At 48.4% G+C, this 21,938-nt stretch overlaps 1 protein-coding gene across 6 annotated transcripts in view; it reads left to right on the top strand.

Annotated features, from left to right (window-relative positions):
* Nucleotides 1–21,938, top strand: part of PCNT (pericentrin) — a 1,333,356-nt gene that overhangs the window by 315,396 nt on the left and 996,022 nt on the right. For all 6 annotated transcript variants that reach the window (XM_078681435.1, XM_078681433.1, XM_078681434.1 and 3 more), the window contains one exon: nucleotides 18,293–18,762. In XM_078681435.1, coding sequence (XP_078537561.1) covers nucleotides 18,293–18,762 — 470 coding nt within the window. The remainder of the gene's footprint in view (nucleotides 1–18,292; nucleotides 18,763–21,938) is intronic.

Genomic DNA, 21,938 nt, shown 5'->3' with positions numbered 1-21,938 from the left:
AACAGACAATACCACAACAATGTATTATCTAAACAAGCAGGGGGGTACCAGATCCAGGACTCTGTCCATAGAAGCCCAGACCATCTGGCATTGGTTACTTGCAAGGGACCTGTCCTTAACAGCAGTTCACCTACCAGGAAGTCTCAACTCGGAGGCGGACGGCCTCAGCCGAGACTTCGTTGAAGCGCACGACTGGGTTCTCAACGAAGACGTCGCGCACAGCATTTTCCAGGCTTGGGGAACACCAGACATCGATCTGTTCGCAGACGCGGCAAACGCAAAATGCCCCGTCTTCGCGTCCAGGTTTTCCCAGAAAGGGTCTCAAGGGAATGCCCTTTTGATAGACTGGTGTCAAAATTTGCTGTACGCCTTTCCACCGACACCGTTGATACCAGCAGTGATCAACCGGATGTACAAGACCAACTCCAGAATGATACTGATTTGCCCGGAGTGGCCACGCCAGTGGTGGTTCCCAGATCTCCTCCAGTTGTCCATCAGGCCACACAGGAGATTGCCTTGTCGCCCGGATCTTCTGTCCAAGCAGCAGGGGCGAGTGTTTCACCCGAATCTGCCCTCCCTGCGCTTGGCAGCATGGCTCCTGAAGTCATCCAGTACGGACATTTACAGCTGAATCCGGAGTGTATGAACATTCTTAAGGAGGCAAAGCGGCCTTCTACAAGACAATCCTACGGATTTAAGTGGAAACGCTTTTACCTCTGGTGTCAGAGTAAAGGTCTTGATCCTATTCATGGTCAAGAACAGGTGATCTTGCCTTATCTTCTTTACCTTGCTGAGTCTGGTTTGCAGTTTAGTTCTATCAAGGTCCATCTTGCTGCAATAACGGCTTATAGAAAATCGCCTACACAGATATCGTTTTTTCGGATGCCTGTGGTGAAGGATTTTCTAGAAGGGTTAAGGAAGGTTTTTCCTCCAGTCAGGTCTCCTTCTCCACCATGGGAGCTTAATGTGGTATTGACTAAGTTGATGGGTCCACCATTTGCGCCCATACATAAAGCTTCTTTGCAACACTTATCTTGGAAGGTAGCATTCCTGGTAGCCATCACTTCTGCTCGTAGAGTGAGCGAGATTCAGGCTCTGTGTTGCAAGGAACCATACACAGTTTTTCATGGAAACAGAGTGGTGCTTAGGACTCATCCTGCTTTTCTACCAAAGGTGGTGTCGGATTTTCATGTGAACCAATCCATAACATTGCCTACTTTCTTTACAAACCCTTCGAGTCCGGCTGAGCGGACTTTCCATTCATTGGATTTAAAGAGGGTTTTGAAATTTTACTTAGATAAAACAAAGTCGTTGAGACACACGGACCGTTTGTTTGTGAACTATGGTCCTACGAATACTGGTTTGGCAGCATCCAAGAGATCCATTTCTAGATGGATAGTGTCATGTATCTTACTGGCTTATCAGCTAGCCCACAAGTCTTTATCAGGTAGACCTAGGGCTCATTCTACGAGAGGGAAAGCTGCTACCACAGCTCTCCTTAGGAATGTGGCTATGTCAGAGATATGTAAAGCAGCTACTTGGCGTTCAGTGCATACGTTTACACGTCATTACTGCTTGGATTCTGATGCGCAGGTTGATGCACAAGTGGGACAAGCATCACTCAGAAATTTGTTTGCTGTTTCTAGTTAAACACTGTGTTGTTAAAAGTGCATCTATGCATTTATCTGTTCGCCCGCTTCTAGTGGGTATGAGCTTGCTACTCTATTCAGTGCTTATGACTATTAATGAGTATCCCCTGGAAGAGAAGGATTAGTTACTTACCTGTAATCCTAGTTCTCTTCCAGGGGTATACTCATTAAAGTCATAAGCACCCTCCCGCCTCCCCGGGCGAGCAGTAGCATTGAAGTTTTTTCAATATGTATTATGAAGTTTTTAAGTGCAGATTCCTGCTAAAAGTTTACTGTACCGTACAAAAGAACTGACCTAACTGTCACCTGTGGTGCATGATGGGAACAGAGTTCTCCTAGAGGCCTTAAAGGCAAAGTGTGCCGATTCTCTGGGGCCTTAAAGGCAGGGTGCCAGTCTGATTTTCTGTACACAGACAATTTTTCATATGCAGCCTTTTAGGCTAATAACTGTTTACAACAGGTTCTTTGATGAAAATAAAGGTTTTTCATGGTTATGAAATGCATTTTGGGCTCATGCCTGTTTATTGCATTTATATTTAGCATATTTTCATGCTTCAGAACGTGTGTAAGGTTGGCTTTATTAGCCTATGTGTATATGTTAGGCTGCATATTATAGTTGTTATACATGTATATGTGTATAATTATTTTAGTACAATGTACTTTTTGATATATTTACACATATATATGTATATTGTTATGTGTTCCGGGTTCCCGCTCATGGGCGGAGATAATTCAGTGCTTATGACTTTAATGAGTATACCCCTGGAAGAGAACTAGGATTACAGGTAAGTAACTAATCCTTCTCTCCCTCTCCTTTCTTTTCCTTCTCTCATTCGGCCAAAACCGGAACATCTGACAGAGGATGATTTAAAATTGCTCCAAGAGGAAGTTGCAGCTCTCTTGGCCAAGGGAGCTATTTGAAGGGTCCCAGTTTCAGAAGTAGGCAATGGCTGTTATTCCCCGATGCTTTCTGATTCCAAAGAAGAACAAGGGGCTAGGGCCCATTTTAGATCCAAAAGGAGAAATTCAGAATGCTCTCACTGGCTCATGTCTTTTCTGCCCTATACCAGGAAGACTGGATGGTAGGGCTGGACCTGCAGGATGCATATTTTCACATCCCTATCCTGCCGGGCCACAGGCGTTACTTGCGGATCAAGGTAAGCCACAAGCACTTTCAGTTTACCGTGCTCCCCAGGTGTTATTCAAGGTGATGGCGGTGGTCTCAGCTCACCTACGCAGGTTGTAGTGTCAGTCTTCCCCTACCTCAACGACTGGCTGTTGAAGGCATCCTCGCCCCAGGCACTCTTCTCCCACCTTCAGACTACGGCAAACCCGCTGCATTTGCTGGGGTTCTGAAGTCACACCTGACTCTTTTTCAGATGCTCCCTTTCATCGGAGCAGTTCTGGACACAGTACAGTTTTGGGCCTATCCTCCCGAGCTGCGATATTCAGGCTATGATTCCGATATTTCAGCCTCTATCCTGGATTTCGGTGAGACTGACTCTGAGCCTGTTGGGCCTCATGGTTTCCTGCATCCTGTTGGTAAAGAAGGCCAGGTGGCGTACGTGGGCTCTGCAGTGGGACTCGAAGTTCCAGTGGGCACAGCATCAGGTAAATCTCACCAACGTGGTCCAGATCTCGAAAGGAAGTGCAAGAGATCTGCAGTAGTGGTTGATGAACCGCGATTGGGTCAATGGCACACCCTTCTCCAATCCCCAAACGCATCTTTAAGTTGTGACGGATGCGTCACTTCTGGGGTGGGGCGGCCATCTGGTAGAGGTGGAGATCAGGGGACACTGGTCTCTGGCGGGTACATGGCGCCACTTAAATTTATTGGAGCTCCTTGCGATTCGATTGAAGACCTGTCTTTCCTCGGTCAAGGGGAAGCTGGTGCCTGTTACAGGTATTCACGGACAACACCACCGCCATGTGGTACTGCAACAAGCAAGGCGGCATAGGGTCTTGGAGCCTTTTTCGAGAGGCTCTGAGTCTCTGGACATGGCTAGAACAGCTGGGCGTAACCCTGGTGGTTCAACACGTGGCAGGTTCTCTGAACGCCAGGGTGGACTGACTCCGCCGTCCTTGCCTAGCAGATCACTAATGGCGTCTCCAGTCAGAGGTATGGCAAGGTCTCTTTCAGCAGTGGGTAGAACCATGGTTAGATTTGTTCACCTCCGAAGAGAACGTGCACTGTCAGCAGTAGTGCGCGCTGGAATTTCAAAGGCGGCTATCGCTCTGCGATGCTTTTTGTCGCAAGTGTAGCTCAGGCCTGCTGTACGCTGTTCCGCCCATACCACTCCTGGCCAGGGTTCTGAAGAAGATCAGGAACGACCAGGCCCAAATCATCCTGTGGCTCCTGATTGGGCGAGGAGGGTCTGGTATGCAGAGCTTCTGAGAATGTGTTGATCCTCCGATCAGGCTGCCCCTTCGGGGGAATCTGCTGTCTCAGCAGCAGGGGAGTGTTCTCCACCGGAACCAGTCATCTCTGTGCCTCCATACGTGGAGATTGAGCTGCGGCAGTTGATAGCTTTTACCTTCCTCCCGTAGTCTGTAATGTTGTTCTGGGCACCAAGCGCCCCTCCACTAAGACGGTATATGCCTGCCGTTGCCAGAAATTTGTATTGTACTGCTCTGAGAGGTCTATTGACCCTCTGCTTCTCTTTCCACTTTCCTCTAGATCATTCTGACCCTTGCCCAGTAGGGCTCTGCTTTGGTCACTCTTAAGGGTTACATTTCTGCTCTGCCTGCTTTTTTGCGGTTGCCATACCAACCTTCTCTTTTCAAATCTCCCATTATGCATAGATTTCTAAAAGAGCTGGTTCATCTGTTTCCACCTACTCCCTTTGTGATGCCACAGTGGGACCTTAATTTAGTCCACACCTACCTGAAGTGTGCTCCATTTGGGCCTTTGCACAATTGTCACAAGAGATTTGAATCATTGAAAGCAGAGTAACCGTTGTTGCCCTCTCTCTCACGAGATCCAGTGCCACAGAAAGACCAAAAAATATGCTGGTACGGTCAGTGGAACAATGCAACGTCAACTGAATTTCTACCAAGAGTACACCTTGAGAAGCTGAGATAAGAAAGGTAATGAAGACATTGGTTGTCACTCTACTCAACGTTATATATTGCAGAAGGCAGCTGCAGGCAAATTGTACCATTTAAAGCCATGGCGTGCTTCAGAAAAACATTTTTTATTCCAAAAATAGATTAGGACACTGACCTTTGTTCATCGATGTTACTCGCAGAGAATGTAAACGTGAGCTTCTGGACAAACTGCTGTTGTGCTTCATTATGTTCCTTGGCTGCCATAGTACGAGAGTTCAGCTTTTCCATTGCAGCAGTATGATTACAGGAAGTATCCGTTCATATTTTTTTTCTGTTTAAAATATGCGAGCAATGGTAAATTAATTACTGTTTGGTCTGCTCCTCCCTACATTCTTAAACCAGTTAGATTTTTGTATTCTCTGTCATGATGTATATAAATGCACAAACACATATGTATGTATTTTTATTTCATTTAAAAAGTTTATTAACCGAAGGTTAATATTTGTTCCGAAGAAAATATTTGATATAAAGCCAAATAGCAATTCCTCTAACAAATAAGACAAAGGGGCGTATGGTTACAATATAAAACCCCCAAACTACTAGTTAGGTGGGCAGTTCAGCCACTTTTACAGGTGCGAACAGCAAAACACACAAGTTGATGGACGGAATGTTGCACTGAATTTAATCCATCGTTACTTTGCTCAACACGCCACCCCAGTTCAGACATTGCCCTATGCAAATCAGTCTTGACCATGTGCCTCATGGGAACAGTCCAGCCCGAACTGCCAAGCCATGTCTTCCCTGGACTGGAATCCAGCATCCTAGGACCAGTTTCTGGCTATCAGCCGTCATCAGCCAGGTATCGCTTTGTTCGCCCCAAGTTGGCAGGGTATGCCCAGACGTGGGTCCCTTGCTCACTTTGCCACTGGATTAAAGATAGCCTGGCTGATGAGGGTTATGAACCCGAAACTGGTCCCAGGATGCTTGTTTCCGGTCCAGGGAAGACATGGCTTGGCAGTTCGGGCTGGACTTTTTAAAGTGGGTCCAAGGGACTTCCTGCAAGAGTCCCTCGAACCCAACTGTCCAGATATACAACTATTTTTTAACCTTAACTTCTGAAAAAACGACTTAATGGATTTGCACCAAATCACAAAAAGTTCAAGCTGCATACCAAGATCTACATTCCCACCATATTTGGTGTAATTTCGTTCAGCAGCTTTTGCTGTATCTCTGCCTAAATAAGTCTATGGAAAATGCATTGGGATGTTTCCTTTTGGGACACCCTCTTTTTTTTTTTTCTCAGCCCTGCATGACGGATCACCCCGAAACTTTACATGCACAAACTAGGCATAAAAAGAGCACATTTAAAAAAAATAAAATGTTGAGATTCATCAAATGGAGCCAAAGTTATTAGCAACACAATAAACGCATACCCTATGGCAACGCTGACCTAACTAGAACTACCCAGTGGCTTTTATTTATATTGCTATTGCTATTGCTCTTGCTCCCTCTCTCTCTCCCCCTCCATATATTTATTTATACAAGATTTATAATGCGCATGGCTGCCCCAGCGACGAGGCGTCCCAGCGCAACCAGAAACCGTCAGAGCGATCAGGAAACTAACAAATACGGAAAGTTACAGAATGGGGAACAATCATGTTTTCAATGATTTCCGATATGTCAAAAGATTGGGAATCACTCGGATGCTAACTGGAAGAGAATTCCAGAGTTTAGCTGCCATAAAACCAAAAGAGCGACCCCCAGCCCTTGCTTTCCTTACTCGAGGGACACAGGCCAAACCATGGTTTGCGGAGCGCAAAGTGCGCCTAGGAAGATAGGGCTTCAGCAGGCCAGATAGACCAGTAGGGGGCTGCTGTTTCAAGATTCTATGTACAGTGCATAGCACCTTAAACTGAAAACCAGTGCAGTTTCAAAAGTACTCGCGCAACAGATTGAGATCTTGGGAGACCCACTAGCATGCGGGCTGCCGCATTTTGGACCCGCTACAGTCGTTTGATTTTTTTTTTTTTTTAAAGCTTTTTTTATTTTTATTAGCGTTGTGCAACACAGAGTCATGACATTAACAGCATCAATAATCCAATACAGTATCATTTACGGTACAGTCAGCGGACAAACATCATCGTTACAAGGGCTGGAACAGTAAATATATCCCCTCAACATCCCGGAACAAGAGGTCACTCTACCTGAATCACTCCCTCCACCCACATAGCGGGGCAAATAGTGGGGAGACCATCTCACCCCCGTATCCAAGTATCGCCGCAGGCAGGGAGGAGAGCTACCTCCGGTACCACCGGCCCATGGTCGTCCTAGCCCCAACCGGTTTCCCAGCTATGGCACCCGGTAAATTAGAGTGTCATCTGTGTGTCAAGTGAGAATGGCTCCGCTTAGCCTTCCAGTGGGCCGTCCGTGGGAGGACAGTTAGGAGCGGAGTACAGCGGGTCAAGGCCCGTCCTATCGTGTGAAATACAGTATGGCGAGAGTGGTGTAAAGCGCCTATAAATGCTTACAGGCCCGGTATCGGCTCGTCATCTCCAGAGGAGTCGCTGTGGGCCGCTTGAGACATCCAGTATACCTGTAAGGGGGACCAAAAGTCACTGGGTTTGCAGCGGGCAGGTAACAGTTCTGCATAAACGCCGTGCTGGTCCTGGCAATACGTGAGATCGTCCAGCCATTCCTTAAAGTTTGGTGCCCTGCCCCTCCCCCACCTGCAAGCAATCCTTCTTTTTGCAAGTAGCAGCGCTATATCCACAAATTTGCGGTCTGACTTGGGTAAGTTTTTGGTATATCCCAGTAGCATCACCACCGGTTCAATGGAAAGAGGGCCATCGATCATCACCTGGAGCGCAGCATGTACCTGCTCCCAGTATTCCTGTATCACGCCACACTCCCAGGCCAGGTGGAGGAAACCCGCGCCCTCTGCACGGCATCTCGCACATCTGTCGTCTTCCGAGAGTTGAAATCGCAGCTTCCTGACTGGGGTATAATAATATCTCTGTACGAACTTATAGTGGATAAGTTTCAGTCTGCAGCTAGAGGAGACTCTGGCAGTGACCGAGCAGCAATATCTCCACTGTTCGTCAGTGAGTGCAGTGGGTAGGTCTGAGTCCCAGGCAGTTCGTGCCTTGGACAGAGCAAGAGGGCGTTGCTCCCGAATGGCTGTATACAACTTCGACACCAAGTGTCTGCCGTCCGACACGAGCATGACGTGTAATGGCAACACTGTGCCCGGTTCCTCCGGGAAGCTAGGGATTATCTCCTTCATACCCTGACGGAGTCGGATGTAATAGAACACCTCCATTGGCGACGGGGGAGTAGCCCGGAAGATCTGATCCTTTGTACGGAACAGTCTCTCCTGAAACAAATCACCCCAGGTATGAAGGTGGACGCGGTTGCACATGGATCGAAATCCATTTTCCATTAAAAGCGATAGTTTCGGGTGGTACGCAAGGGGCAGCGCCGGTGAGTAGAGCATAGGGGCTCCAAGGAGTTTGGTCACTCTCCGCCACGAGTCCATGGTGCAGGTAACAGTTGTAGCAGGCGTCTCGACATCACCAACCAGGCCCATCAACATGCCCTTGAGCGGCAGCGGGTGCACGATCCAATCCTCAGCAGCAACCTGAGGCATAAAGGGAGCGGGGTTAGCCCAGTAGTAAGCATGTTGAGCCTGAGCACTGAGGTAGTACACCTCCAGATCTGGTACGTCGAATCCGCCCTGGTCATATGGCAGTGTCAAGACCTTCCAACTGAGGCGCGGTTGTTTTCCGCCCCAGAAAAGGCGAAGCAGTTCAGATCGGAGTCTTTTAAAGAAATAGGCTCCCGGGTAATAGGGTATATTTTGAAAAAGGTATAGGAAACGTGGAAGGATGACCATTTTTATCAGGGAGGCTCTGCCCGCCATCGACAGCGGTAGGGCTAACCAGCGGGTCACATTGTCTGCCAATTGGGAGATGGCTACCCCATAGTTCAGTCGAACCGTGTCCTCCTTATCGAGCGATACTACTATGCCCAAGTATTTCAAGTCAGTACTGCACCACTCTAATGGGTAATCAAGCGGGAAATGGGCTACTGAGGGCGTGAGGGGGAAGAATTGCGACTTTTTCCAATTGATGTGCACTCCGGAAATGCCACCAAACAATACAAATTCTCTCAAAAGTGGGTTGAGGTGTTCTTGTGGGTGTCGCACATGCAAAGTAACGTTGTCTGCATAGAGGGAAATGCCAATCTGCCTTTGATTGCAATCAAAGGCGCTGGCCTTATGTAATTGCCGGATCCCGCAAGCCAGCGGCTCAATTGCCAGGGCGAATAGCAGGGGTGACAGGGGGCAGCCCTGTCTAGTCCCCCTCGTGATTGGCATCTGCGCCGACAGCCCACCGTTGACTACGACCCTGGCAACTGGAGAGGTATAAAGCAATGTCACCCAGGTGATGAATATCCGGGGGAAACCCATTCTGCTTAAGATGGCCAATAGGTAACCCCACTCAACCGAATCGAACGCCTTGGTGGCGTCTAAGAACACAGCAGCGACTGGCAGGTCTGGCGAGATGGTAGGTATGAGGGAGAACAGGGTGCGGAGGTTATGAGACGTGGCTCTCCCTGGGACAAATCCAGATTGATCCGGCAGCACCAGGGTAGTCATAAGTAGGGACAGTCTAGTCGCGAGCACCTTTGCAAGAATCTTTGCATCGCAGTTTAGCAGCGATAAGGGCCTATAGGCATCAGTATCCGTCGGGTCTTTCCCTGGCTTGAGAAGCGAAGTGATCGCCACCTCTCTCATAGAGCCCGGCAGTATCCCCACCTCTAACGACTCTTCGAATACCTCCTTCAGTACTGGTGCCATTATGTCGATGTAGCATTTATAAAATTCGGCCATTAGGCCGTCCAGTCCTGCAGCTTTGCCGTTACTGAGTGACATGATCGCTTCCCAGATTTCATCGATCTCGAAAGGGCATCCCAAGAATGCCCTATCGCCATCGCTCAGCCAGCACAGTGCTATGTCGTCCAGGAAATTCCTGAGCTCCACCTCACCAGTCTGCTGTGTGGTATATAGCCGTTTATAGTGCTGCAGGAAGGTTTCCTGTATCCCTTTAGAGTCCTGGTAGGTCCTGCCTGCACCATCAGAGATTTCTAATACGTGTGTGGCAAACCGCTGGTGCCTTGTGAGTGCCGCTAAGACTTTTCCCGGCCTATCTCCCTCGCAGTAACGCCTAGCCGTCCAGTATTTGCCGCGGAATTTTGCTTCCCTGGCCGCTTCCTCCTCATAAGTTGACAGTTTGGCCCTGAATGCCATCGCTAGGTCAGGGCAAGGATTACCGACCATCTCCGCCTCTAACGCCTTAAGTTCCGCTTCAAGGCTTGCTAATGTGCGTACAATGTCCCTGAGCACGCCACAGCTCTTAGATATTGTAACACCCCGCACAGTCACTTTAAAAGCTTCCCATACCGTTTCGACCATATCAACAGACCCCTTATTCCTAGGGAAGAAGGCCTCAATTTCCTCACCAAGTTCCTGCTTAAAGACCGGATCAAGGAGGGCCGAGGGGAAGAGCCGCCACGGCGGACGTACTCTTGCATAGCCAGGCATATCCAGAACAGTCAATACAGGGCAATGGTCCGAGTAGGTGCGAGGCAGATGTTTCACCGTAACGACTTCACCAGCTAAACCTCGTGAGATAAAGCAGTAATCGATCCTGGCCCATGAGCGTGCGTGTGTGGTGAAGTGGGTGCCTTCCCTAGCTGCCGGGTGTAAATGCCTCCAGCTGTCCAATAATCCCGCCTCCGTCAGTATGCCCTGAAGCGTGTCCCTAGCTCTCGTGTTGTACTGTCCGCTACCATCTGATCTGTCCGCCCCCGGGTGTAATGAGAGGTTGAAGTCCCCCCCCCAGACTACGTGTGTGGCCTCGACCTCCAGTGCATGTCCCCATAATGTCAAGAAGAACCCAGGTGTGTCAATATTAGGTGCATAGCAATTTATAAGCATTATCACATCAGCACCCAGTCTCCCCCAAAGGATCACGTATCTCCCCTCGTTATCCGCCCGAACTCCCAGCTTCTGGAACGCCAGTCTTTTATTGACCAAAATGACCGTACCCCTGGAATAGGTGGAATAGGAAGAAAACTCTCTCACAGTCGCCCATCTACTTGCAAACTGAGGGGCACAACGCGGGTTCAGGTGGGTTTCCTGGAGCATAGCTATCTGTACCTGGTGTCTATCTAAATATGCTAGTACATTGCTGCATTTCCGTGGGTTATTAAGGCCTCGAACATTCCAGGACAATATAGATACAGTAGTCAAGGCGTGATCACCCGTGCTCATCCCCACATCCCTGTAACCAGCAAATGCAGAGTGCCTTAGCCCTCTGCAGGCCCGCATCATGTATCACCATCCTCACTGTACAGTACCTTCGGTTCTTTCGATCATTCATGCTGATACAAACCGTAATTCCAGTCCTAACATACATGCCATGAACACCATCCGCACAATCATTTCCTCTTACAACAATTCCCACCCCAACAAACAAACATCCCCCGTACTCCACGCACAGCAACACAAACCCCGTTCCACTAGTCCTCCCCCAACCCACTGAAGCAACCCAAACTTGCCAGTACTATGACCCCTCCACCCACCCCAAACCCCGTACTCAATAACCATAGAAAAACCATGTGGGGAATCCCCTCCTGGGGGCAACAGAGGTACACACCCATTCACCCCAACACTTCCCTCCCGTCCCGCATGTATCATACGGGGAAGACCGAGAAGAAGGGGTGGTGCCTGGCAGTCATAAGCCCTGCAGGTTTAAGCCTATTCATTAATCCACAGCGCCGAACCCGCCGCCCCTCAATCACAGAAGACATCAATGAGTTCAGGCGTACCGCCCAAATACCAGCTGTTGCTTGCAATGTCACCTGTAATGCCACCAGATCGTGCAATCCAAGTACCAACCAATCAGCGGGGTAGATCATACCAGCATGGCCTTCAGTCTGCTGCAGGTCTATGGTGCAGGAGAGCAGCCATCCATGTCTCCTCATGTAGGATAAAACTGCCCCAGTGCAAACAGGGCATAGAGTCCAAATAAAACGCCAGCAGTTCGACCAGGGGCCAGTAAGCAAACGTTCACAGTGACCATATCTCATCACTGCTCCCACAGGCAGACCAGGCGTTGATCAATGTAGACGGAGCGCCTACACGTCTGCTGTCGCCCATATTGTTACCCGCACCGTTGCATATGTGCTCAATCCCCGCACCACACCAGCAGCGAAGCAGGGCACGCAGAGTCAGTTATCACACAGTGATGGATTCAAAATACCGGAAAACAACTATCTATGCCTCCACAGGTAGGGCTGGGTAGCTACAGCTCAGGTAGGGCTCAATATCCAGAACATGCGCCAGTAGTTTGATAGGGCACAAGTGATCAAGTTATCATAAGGGTACCTTTAAGATTCATCGTGCTCAGCAGGATTCCCTCCTGCTACGTCCTCCTCCGCATTGCGCCTGTCCCTTCTATCAGTGCGGAGTTTCTTAACATAATCCTCAGCGTGCTGCGGGTTCGTAAAGAAATGTTGTTTGCCCTGATGGGTCACCCGGAGCCGCGCCGGGTACAGAAGTGCGTAATCCACCTGCATGTCTCTCAGTTTCTTTTTCACATCCAAGAATTTCCTCCGTTGGTCTTGCACCATGGGCGTGAAATCTGGGTATAGGGAGAACTGCACACCGTCACAGGACAAATTCCGGTGTGTTCGAGCTGCGCGTAGCGCCACATCCCGATCGCGGTAGTTAAGCAACCGGGCAATGATAGGCCGCGGTTGCGCCCCCGGCTTGGGGATCGGGCCCAAAGAGCGGTGCGCCCTTTCAATGATAAATTGATTTGAGAAGGCCTCCTTACCCACCGCAGTTAGTAGTATGCGTTCAACATAGTCCTCCATGCGTCCAGTGTTGGTGGACTCCGGAACCCCCGTGACGCGTATGTTATTGCGTCTACTCCTCGCCTCCAACTCCTCATTCTTCGCCGCTATCACTCTGAGGATATTATCCATGCGGGTGAGGCGCGTTTCATGTGTCGTGGAAGTGTCTTCCGCAGTGGAAATGCGTCGCTCTGCCTCTGACAGCCGTTCTTCGTGGACCTCCAGTTTTTGCACGACACCATCCATCCTGGAGGACAATCGATCCACCTTATCCACAACAGTGGCGAAACCCTGTGCCATCTCTTCTATGATCAAGCGCAGCTCAGGTGTCATGAGCGCAGGAGGTGGTTCGGCGCTTGATGATCCCGAGGAGCTGCCGGCCCCCATCGTGCCACGTGTCGGTTTTTTGGCGGTCGTGGGTTCGAAGGACAGTTTGGGTTGTTTGGCATCGTTTTTGCCCATCGTGCCCTATCTGCGGGCGCCCAGTGGTGTCAGTGAATGAAGGAAACACACATTCTCCTCCTTCTTCAAATTAGAGTGCTCGCTCCGATCATTCCCCACGTGGCGGCCTCTCTAGAGTCAAGGACAGCAATGTGGATAGGTAGATCAGCGGTGCCTAATATGCCTCTCGCTCCCCCTCGCATACCATCGTGGTAGATCAAGGCCACTCTGGAGCACACACGCTGGCAGGTGGGCCGCCACCCTCCGGGGCACAGCCCAGCAGTCCTCGGCAGCGGGAGCACCCGGGGTGATGAAGGGCAGTGGGGCGGGGTGATGATTGATATGCCCCCGCAGCAGTCGCAAGAAGGACACCACCGACGTTTTCTAACGGTCGCCGGTTTCGCCCCAGGCCGCTATATCTGGATGCAGCGGTTTCGCTTATGTGTCCCGGGGGATCAGCGGGGAGACGCGTAGTGTGGTCGGGGAGGCTGCCAGTGTCCCTCGTAGAGTCTAAGTGAAGGATGCTCCCTCCTGTCCGCTGTCACAGTAAGGGCACTGGTGCAGTGAACAGCCTCTCCCCCTTTTGCAACGTCCCTGGGGGGTGAGACTCACCTCCGCTTGCCGCCGGTGATCCCTCAGCAGGCCGCCCGCCTTTCAGGCCGAGTTACGCGACCTCGAGGCCTGGCCGCCTCGTGGGAAGCCGCGGTCTCTCGTTGCACAGCGCCCGGTCCGTCTCAGCAGCTCTCCGCAGCGGCGCCTCCCGGGGAATGTTCACAGCGTCGCCGCTCATGCGCCGGACCTCGGATCTCCACCGGAGTTGAACAGGCTCTGCAGCTCAGGTGTGACTAGCATCGGCGCTGTTTTCAGGCGTCAATCTGCAGGTGAAGCGGATAAATGAAGGATGTTTCTGGCCAGGCAGCCAGAGCCTCACAGAAGTGCGGCTATTAGCTCGTGCGCCCTCTAGCGCCCCCCCCAGTCGTTTGATACTTGCCTTATTGGCACCTAAATATAGGGGGTTCCCATAGTCAAGCCTCGCAAGAATGGAGGCTTGCATGATGGTTTGGCGAACGCTGGGCGGAAAGAGACCAAGTAAAGGCCTCAGTCTTCTCAGGAGCCCAAAGCAGACAGCATCAACAGCTCTGGTCTGCTTCTCAAAAGTTAGGCCGGAGTCGAACCAGACACCCAGGTTCTTTACCGCCTCCTTTGGAAGCTGGGCAGGTTTCAGATGTTCAGGCCACCACAGCTCAGACCAGAGCTCCTGGTCCTTCCCAAATAAAAGAATCTCAGACTTGCTGGCATTTAGTTGAAGGCAATTAGCCTTCATCCAGTCTGAGATAATAGCCAGATCCTCTTTAAAGGACTCCAAGTTGGCGCGACTTTTCTTTGAAAAGGCAATCACCAACTGGGTGTCGTCAGCATACGACACTAGGGACAAACCTCTGCCTCTGGCTACCTCCGCTAGGGGTCCCACATAAAGATTAAATAACAGTGGGCTCAAAATAGAGCCCTGGGGTACCCCTCTACACAGGGCATGTTCCTGTGAGTGGAAAGGGGGCACAGATACCTGGAACGACCGCCCTTCCAAAAAGGAACGAATCCAGGCCAGAGCCTCACCTCTGACTCCAATTGTCCAGAGCCGTTGGAGAAGGATCGTATGGGATACCGTATCAAAAACGGCACTTAGATCCAATAGGACCAAGGCCGCGGAGTCACCTTCATCCAACCGACTACGAATAGTCTCTGTGACAACAAGAAGAGCAGATTCGGTGCTATGCCGAGGACGAAACCCGTGTTGGGAAGGGTCGAAGGTATTGTGCTCCTCTATGTATCTGGACAAGATGGAATTAACATGAGCCTCCACCACCTTAGCCATAAACGGCAGTTGGGAAAGGGGGCGATAGTTACCAGGGTCATCTGAGTCGAGTGAGGTTTTTTTTAGTAGTGGAATGATTTTAGCATGTTTCCACGCCCTTGGAACGGAGGCTGATTTCAATGACAAATTGGCCAATTCAAGGGCCACAGGGGCAATAGATGGTAAGGACTGATGAAAATAGGATGCCGCTATTGGATCCGCAGGTGAGCCCGACTTGAATTTTTACACTTAGCGTCTCGAACTCCTGAAGCGCAGCAATGGAAAACACAACAGGCCCCCACTCAGCTCAGTATCTGACCCTCTCAACAAAGCATCTTCATTTGGGGGGCTACCTGTAGAGAGGCCCTGATAAATCCGCTCCACTTTCTCCACAAAGTGATGAGCCAAGGCCTCACAGTGATGGTTTGAGGCCACAGGGGAAGTATTAGGCAGACCTGCGCTCTTCATATTTTTAAGTAGCGAGAAGATGGTCTTAGTCGGATTAGCGCTGTTCAAGATTTTATTGGCCACAAATTCAGCCCGCGTTTTGCGGATGAGCTTGTGATAATCTTTCACTGCCTCTCGATAAACTGCTTTCGGCGTGGGCTCATAAGAGCGGCGCCAGGCACGTTCCAATTGCTTACAACCCTTCTTTGCCTGTGTTAATAGGTCTGTGAACCAAGGGTTAGATGGCCCACGCCTCTTACCTCCCCGTTTTGCTGGAATGCAGCTGTCTAAACCAGCTATCAACCAGTCATGGAAGCACTCTTGTGCCTCCTCGATGTCCACAGGGAGCTGAGGTCTCAGCTCTGCCAACTGAGTGGCGAGCGATTCTTGGTCTAACTTATACCAGGGCCGTTTGATCATGACTACAGGATGGACCACTTCAGCTCTGCCCTGCCACCGCAGAGAGAAAGGAATAACTGAGTGGTCAGTCCAAGTCAGTGGAACCGGGGAAAGGACCTTCAGGCATTATATGTTGGAAAAGATGGGGTCAAGTAAATGCCCGGCCACATGTGTGCCCTCCAAGACCAGTTGCGGTAGCTGAAAAGCTTCTAAGTCCGCTAAGAAATTGGAGATCACAGCCTTACCCTCCAACTCAAGGTGGAGATTAAGATCTCCCAGGATGGTGAAGTTCGCTACTTTACTAGCTAAAGGCCCAACTTTATTCACCAGATCTTCACAAAAGTTCTCAAAAGGCCCCGGAGGTCTATAAATTAAAAGACCAGACATAGTCAGGTTGCAATTAAGCGCAATTCTAAATAGAGCACTCTCACAGCCTGCGATTTCCTCCTTCAACAAATTACCACAATACCGCCCCCTCTTCCCCCTTCTCTGTTGATGTTATATAAGGTAAAACCATCTGGAAGGGCCAGCCCTGGTTCCGCTACAGTATCTTGGGTCAGCCAAGTTTCTTTGAGGAAGAGGGCGTCAGGGGCCTCCGCCATGAGGTCAAATATTTGAGCGTAGTGACTCACCATAGAGCGACAAGTTAGGCTGAGAAACTTGTATATAGTTTGGCTAGAAGTACATAGGGACTGTTTCACCCCACTAACCTTGAAAGTGCAAATATCGCATGCAAAATCCAGCTCATGTAAGGCCCACGGTACCGCTGAGCACTCAGAGGCCAGCCCCATCAGCTCCTCACGGGAGTAACGAAAAATTTCACTAGTAAAAGGTGCAGGGGCCTGGCGTCTGGCGTCGACCCGGCGCCTGTATATCTATAAGCATTTCTTGCATTGCAAGGCATTTTCCTCTGCCAGGTGTCACTGCAGTTAATTTAACCTGCAACTTGGCCAGAACACAGTGGTGCTTCTGGTAGAAAAATACTTTTGTCTTGCGTGTTGATGGCGTAAATATACACTGGAGTCCATATATGAACTATAACTTTTTACGTAATAGAGGCAGTTTAGGCACCATTCGTACACTACACTTGAATTCTGAGTACCCAGTCCCTTTAGCAGTCTATTTAATATCACTTTAATTTGTGATTCTATCTGTATCTGCCTATGGGAGGTCCTGAACGTTGCCTTTGAGTGTGTTACTGTTTGTTTATTTAGGAGTAATTGGGGAGTGTGCATCCTCTAAAGAGTGTACTATGACTACTAGTACCAGTCTTTGCAGAGATGGAGGGGATTGGGGTAAGCATGGTAGTGGTAAGTTTAAGGAACAGAATAAATGAGAAAGTTTAGGTTAAGTGTTGGCTCACCTTTCAGAGTATAGGAGCTAATCCAGGGACTATTTCTTGATGCTGCATGGTGGGCAAATGGGCCCAGCGTCTGTCCCTTTCGTGCAAACTATTTTCTGTGATCTAAAGGTGTTGGACGCTGTGAAGGACTCCTCTTTGTTGTCCCACTGTAAACAGACTACTAACCCTATGCTGCTCTGACTATGAGAACTTTCTATCAAATGTTTTCTTTGTACCCCGCACCTCCCAACACACACACACAAAAACGTCACTTATGACGTGGTACCAGGCTTGCAAAAAGGATACTGCTATGATGCAGCCAATGTATCCGTGCTTTCTTGCGGTTTTCATATGGAATAATTGGTCATTTCTTGATTGAAAGTTCTCTGCTGAAAGTTTTCAGTTTACCTGGCGCAGTTATGTTTTTTTGCGTGCAGCAGTTGTGGAGTGGTGAAAGCGCGTCCAAATCCAATGGTGATTGAGAAATAAAAATCTGACATGAGGTCTGTCCTGGTGCATTTTGGATTTTTGTGACAATATCGTTAATAATCTGCAGCACTTCAAGACGCAACCAGATTGTTGTGTGCAAGTAACTGTTTGTTTGCATGCTTGTGAATAAGCATTATTTCTAAGAGCAGTGTGGCTCAGGGAGTACCCTTGATCCTCACAAAAGGTCATAGGGGAGCACTGAAACTCCTTACTATAGATGGCATATTTCACAGAGGTAAATTAGCACAGGGTTGGCACTGTTTAGACTGTCCTTTATTAAGATGTGTTAGTAATATATGTAAGCTGTGCTCAATATAAATGGTGAACAGATATAGCACCTTGGTATGTAAATCCTAGGTTACTCTAGAAGGAAGGGAGAAAACCCCTAAACATTAACCCTCTACGCTATTCACGTGACTTGGCGTATGTTATTTCAGTCAGAAGTTACCTTGGATCACTATGGTTCCTAAGAATACTAATTTGGCCAGAAAGTACCCTGTATTACACCAATCACTGAATATGTAGCACATTAAAGAAGCTAACCGAATCTTCTATTCAGATTATGATGTTATTTTTAGTCAAAACTTTAGTGCACTTAAGTTAACAAGAGCATTTTCTCTTGTTGGGTGTGATTGGTTGCAAAAGCATTGACTTGTGTTCCCTGTGTAGCTTTTAGTATCTACTCAGCATTTGTATTGTTGACAGGTAAAATCCCAGCAAGACGTGGAGAGTGTGAGAGCTGTAGACGTTGAAGTACAAAATAAAGAGCATAGTGAGGAAGATGAATTGCAGCTTGCCAAGACTGAAAAAGAGGCTGACCAAACACAGCTGAGCAAGGAGGTTGAGGCACAAACACAGGAGAAGCTGGACCTGGTTTCCATAAGCCTCCAAGCAATCAAAACGCAAAATAAAGCTGATGAGATGGATTTACATGAGGCTGAAATAAAGTGCATCCAAGAGGAACAGGCTGCCAGAATAGTGGAACTGGAGAAGCAGGTAAAGGAGCAGCAGAATAGCATATGCCAGCTAGAGGACATCTTGGCCAGCGAACGCTCTATTAGAATTGATCTTCATGCAGAGTCTCCCATTAAAACTTTCATGGAAGAAGAGTTGGAGGATGCTACACAAGCTTTGAGATTGGATTCTACAAAAACATTCAAGGAAGCAGAATTAAGGTAGGAACTTGTTCATAAACCTTATCAGCATTTGGAAAGTATCATACGTGTGGGTCTTATTTTCTAACAGACTTTTCAGTGATTGGCTTGGAGGATATAATAATGGGCGTATTTTACAGAACCAGCATTTTTAGTATGGAAATACTATTGTAATCCTAGTGTCCTTCCACATCTAACACTAAATTCCAGTTAGTAGGAGGTCCTGCACACCCTCAACAAGATCAGAGACTGAATTCAGGTATGAAAAAAGTGTTTTCATCAACCAGATAGTGGATACACAAAAAATGTTTTGCCATTCTGTTTCCCTCCTTCAAAGTGTACCACCTGTGTTCTATGTAAGCCCAACAGAACTGTCAAACAGGATTTGGTACTGTGATTGGAGTTTTCCTGGCTTTAGTGTAGAGGGGTTGGGGGAACTTGGAGGGGGGAGACTATAGGAGGAAGGGGCAACAGAAGTGCCCTGCCTTGGTCTCAGCTAACATATTCCTGTGACGTGGAGGCTTCTTTGGTGTGGGCCCCATGTGTCATATGAAAAACCCCAGCAGACCTGTCAAGCTGGATTTGACACTCCAGTGTCAAAAAGGATGCTTGCAGCCCCACCCTACATAGTCTGTTGTGTTCAGATGAGTCATCAGTGCCATTCAGGTCAGCCTATTATTTGTTCCTGGGAGACGTTCAAACCCATTCACACCTATTCAAATGCTAACTAACCCAATAATTGCTTAGCCCCCCTCTCTCCACCCCCCACCCCCCCCTTGCCAAATTTTGCCCTCCTGGTTCCAGCACCCTGGGGATTCAGAAGGTACTCGGTTTGTGGAATCACTTGGAGGGGACCATGAAAATAGCCAAAATATAGCTGAGTTATGGGGGAAACAAATTGGAAAAAAGTGCTCCGAATAAGTGACTATTCCCTCCCCTCTAAAAGTGGCATCAACACACTGTTTGTTGTGCTTAAATCACCATTTTCCTAGCAACATCCACAGCTGAATTAAAAAATGATTTAAAGAAAAAACTAAATTAAACCAGTTTTGGCATTCTTCAGAGAGGCAGCTCATATTTCCACCTTTTATTTTTATAACCTTCTTCCAGTTTCTGGTGGAAACTAGTGTGAAACTCATGGTGATCAAGGAAAGCTATAGATTTTGTAAAAGTAGACAACATTCCGAATTCAGCAAGAGGTCATGTGTAGATTCCTCAAGGTTTTTAAAAATAAGCTAACTGTTGAAATAATGAGATATTGAAAATAAGTAGGGAAAAACAGGCAGTGTGACAATGTTTTCATCTGTAACTTTTTGTCACAATGGCCTATTTACAGAAGCAATAGACCATTATGTCCGCTAGACCCTTCTGGTTGCAGGGATATATAGGGTTTGTAGGTTCTCCAAGAACCCAAGGTACCCACTGCCAACAACTCAGCTGCACTATACAATGGCTTTTCATTGTGTACAGGGTATATACAAAATCATATGATGTGTATAGTGAAAAATGGGTATTAAGGAAACCTGTGTATTTCTGAAATTGGCACGTGATATGGAATTTAGGACCAGTGGTTAATTGTATATCTCTGAATTTGAGGGTACCGGTACTAGCAAATGAATTCGAGTATTTTTCAAAATGTCTTCTTTTTAACACACTGGCTTACATTTGGAATGCACAAATGCCAACTTCAGTTGATAATAACAAATGTTCTACTGTTCTATACTCCCACATGTCTTCCGATAAAAATTATACCTCACTGTGTGGATAGGCCGTTTGCCAGCGTCCTGAAACGGGCCAAAAAACAACATGGGCACATCACATTTTTGCATTCAAAACTATCCCTTTTTTTTCCAGTGTGGGTAGTTGTGGATTCTGTACCCTAGCTCAGCTGGCACCTGGAGAAACCTAGCAGACCTGCACATTGCTCCAGTATTGGAACTTTCATAGATTCCCATAGCTTGTCTCATTCCCCGTTGTCGGAATGGGAGTCTCGGTAACAAAAATAACATAGCAGTAGGTACAAAAGAGAAAGAAAAAGGCCTAGGCGTTCATTCCCTTTTGTAGCATATCCACCTCTTTTTGCAAAAGAGACCAAAACTAAGCATCAGCCAATCAGAAGAGCCTCACCCCATAGAACCCTCCTGAAGGAACCTCAGAGCCTCAGATTTTCTACCACACATTAAGTTCTGCTCATTTCTACTCTATTTGAGTATTTTTTTCAACTTTTTTCTTCAGGATTGTTAGGTATTTCTTCTGAGATGTCTGACAGGGAGAGAAAAGCTCTTTTCAAGTCATGTTCCACCTGTGGCAAGAAAAGGCTGTATGTGGAAGACAGGCATAAGGACTGTATTTATTGCCTGTATCCAGATCATAAGGCTGCGGACTGCAAGATCTGCCGCACCTTCTCTTCAAAGACCCTCCGGGACCGTGAGGATCTCCTCTTCACTTGGCTCCAGAAATTAAAGACCAGGAAGGAAACTGTGTCAAGAGATAGTGAGGACTCTTCTTCTGCAACATCATCTAGAAGGTCAGTCAAAAGGGGTAGGGCTTCCCCTTCACCTTCTATGGAGCGTCCAGTTAAGGCCTCAAAAAAGACCCCCGTGAGTCTGAGAGCCAAAGTCCTGTTAAATCTCCTCACCACGGTGTAAAGGAGAGGTAAAGACCATCTACGCCTTCAGCAGTGGTGGAAACTGCTACAACTTTTAAGAAACCATCTTCTCTGTCATGTGAGAAGTCAGAGAAAAGCTCCCAAGTCGACGTCGACGCAGCAGAAGACTCAGTCGACGAAGGCGTCTAAATCTAAGGTGATGAAAGTTATACCGTCGACTGGCTTGTCTACGGTGCAGTCGGCGTAGACGGGATTGTTGACAGTGACAGCGTCGTCGTCGGGGGTATCGACGACTGCAACGATGACTAGGATTTCGTCGACGATGGTGATGACGACGGTATCGTCGACTAGAGCTTTGACGACGACCATGACGACGACGGCGGGAGCGTCGACGGTCTCGTCTACAGCAGTGTCGACTATGCCAATCTCGTCGTCGACAGTTCACCCGTGGACGGTGACTCTTCCGTCGACGACCTCGTCAACGAGTTTTCCTCTCACTACTCCATCTCCCACTGTACCGTCGCCTATGCAGTCGTCGACGGAGAAAATTACAATTTCCTTGACATGATAACACCGGACATGACGTCTC

The sequence above is a fragment of the Lissotriton helveticus genome, chromosome 3_1 (genome assembly GCF_964261635.1).
Source record: "Lissotriton helveticus chromosome 3_1, aLisHel1.1, whole genome shotgun sequence".
NCBI lineage: Eukaryota > Metazoa > Chordata > Amphibia > Caudata > Salamandridae > Lissotriton > Lissotriton helveticus.
Note: the sequence above shows the minus strand (reverse complement) of the source record. Positions and strands in the feature narration are given on the sequence as shown.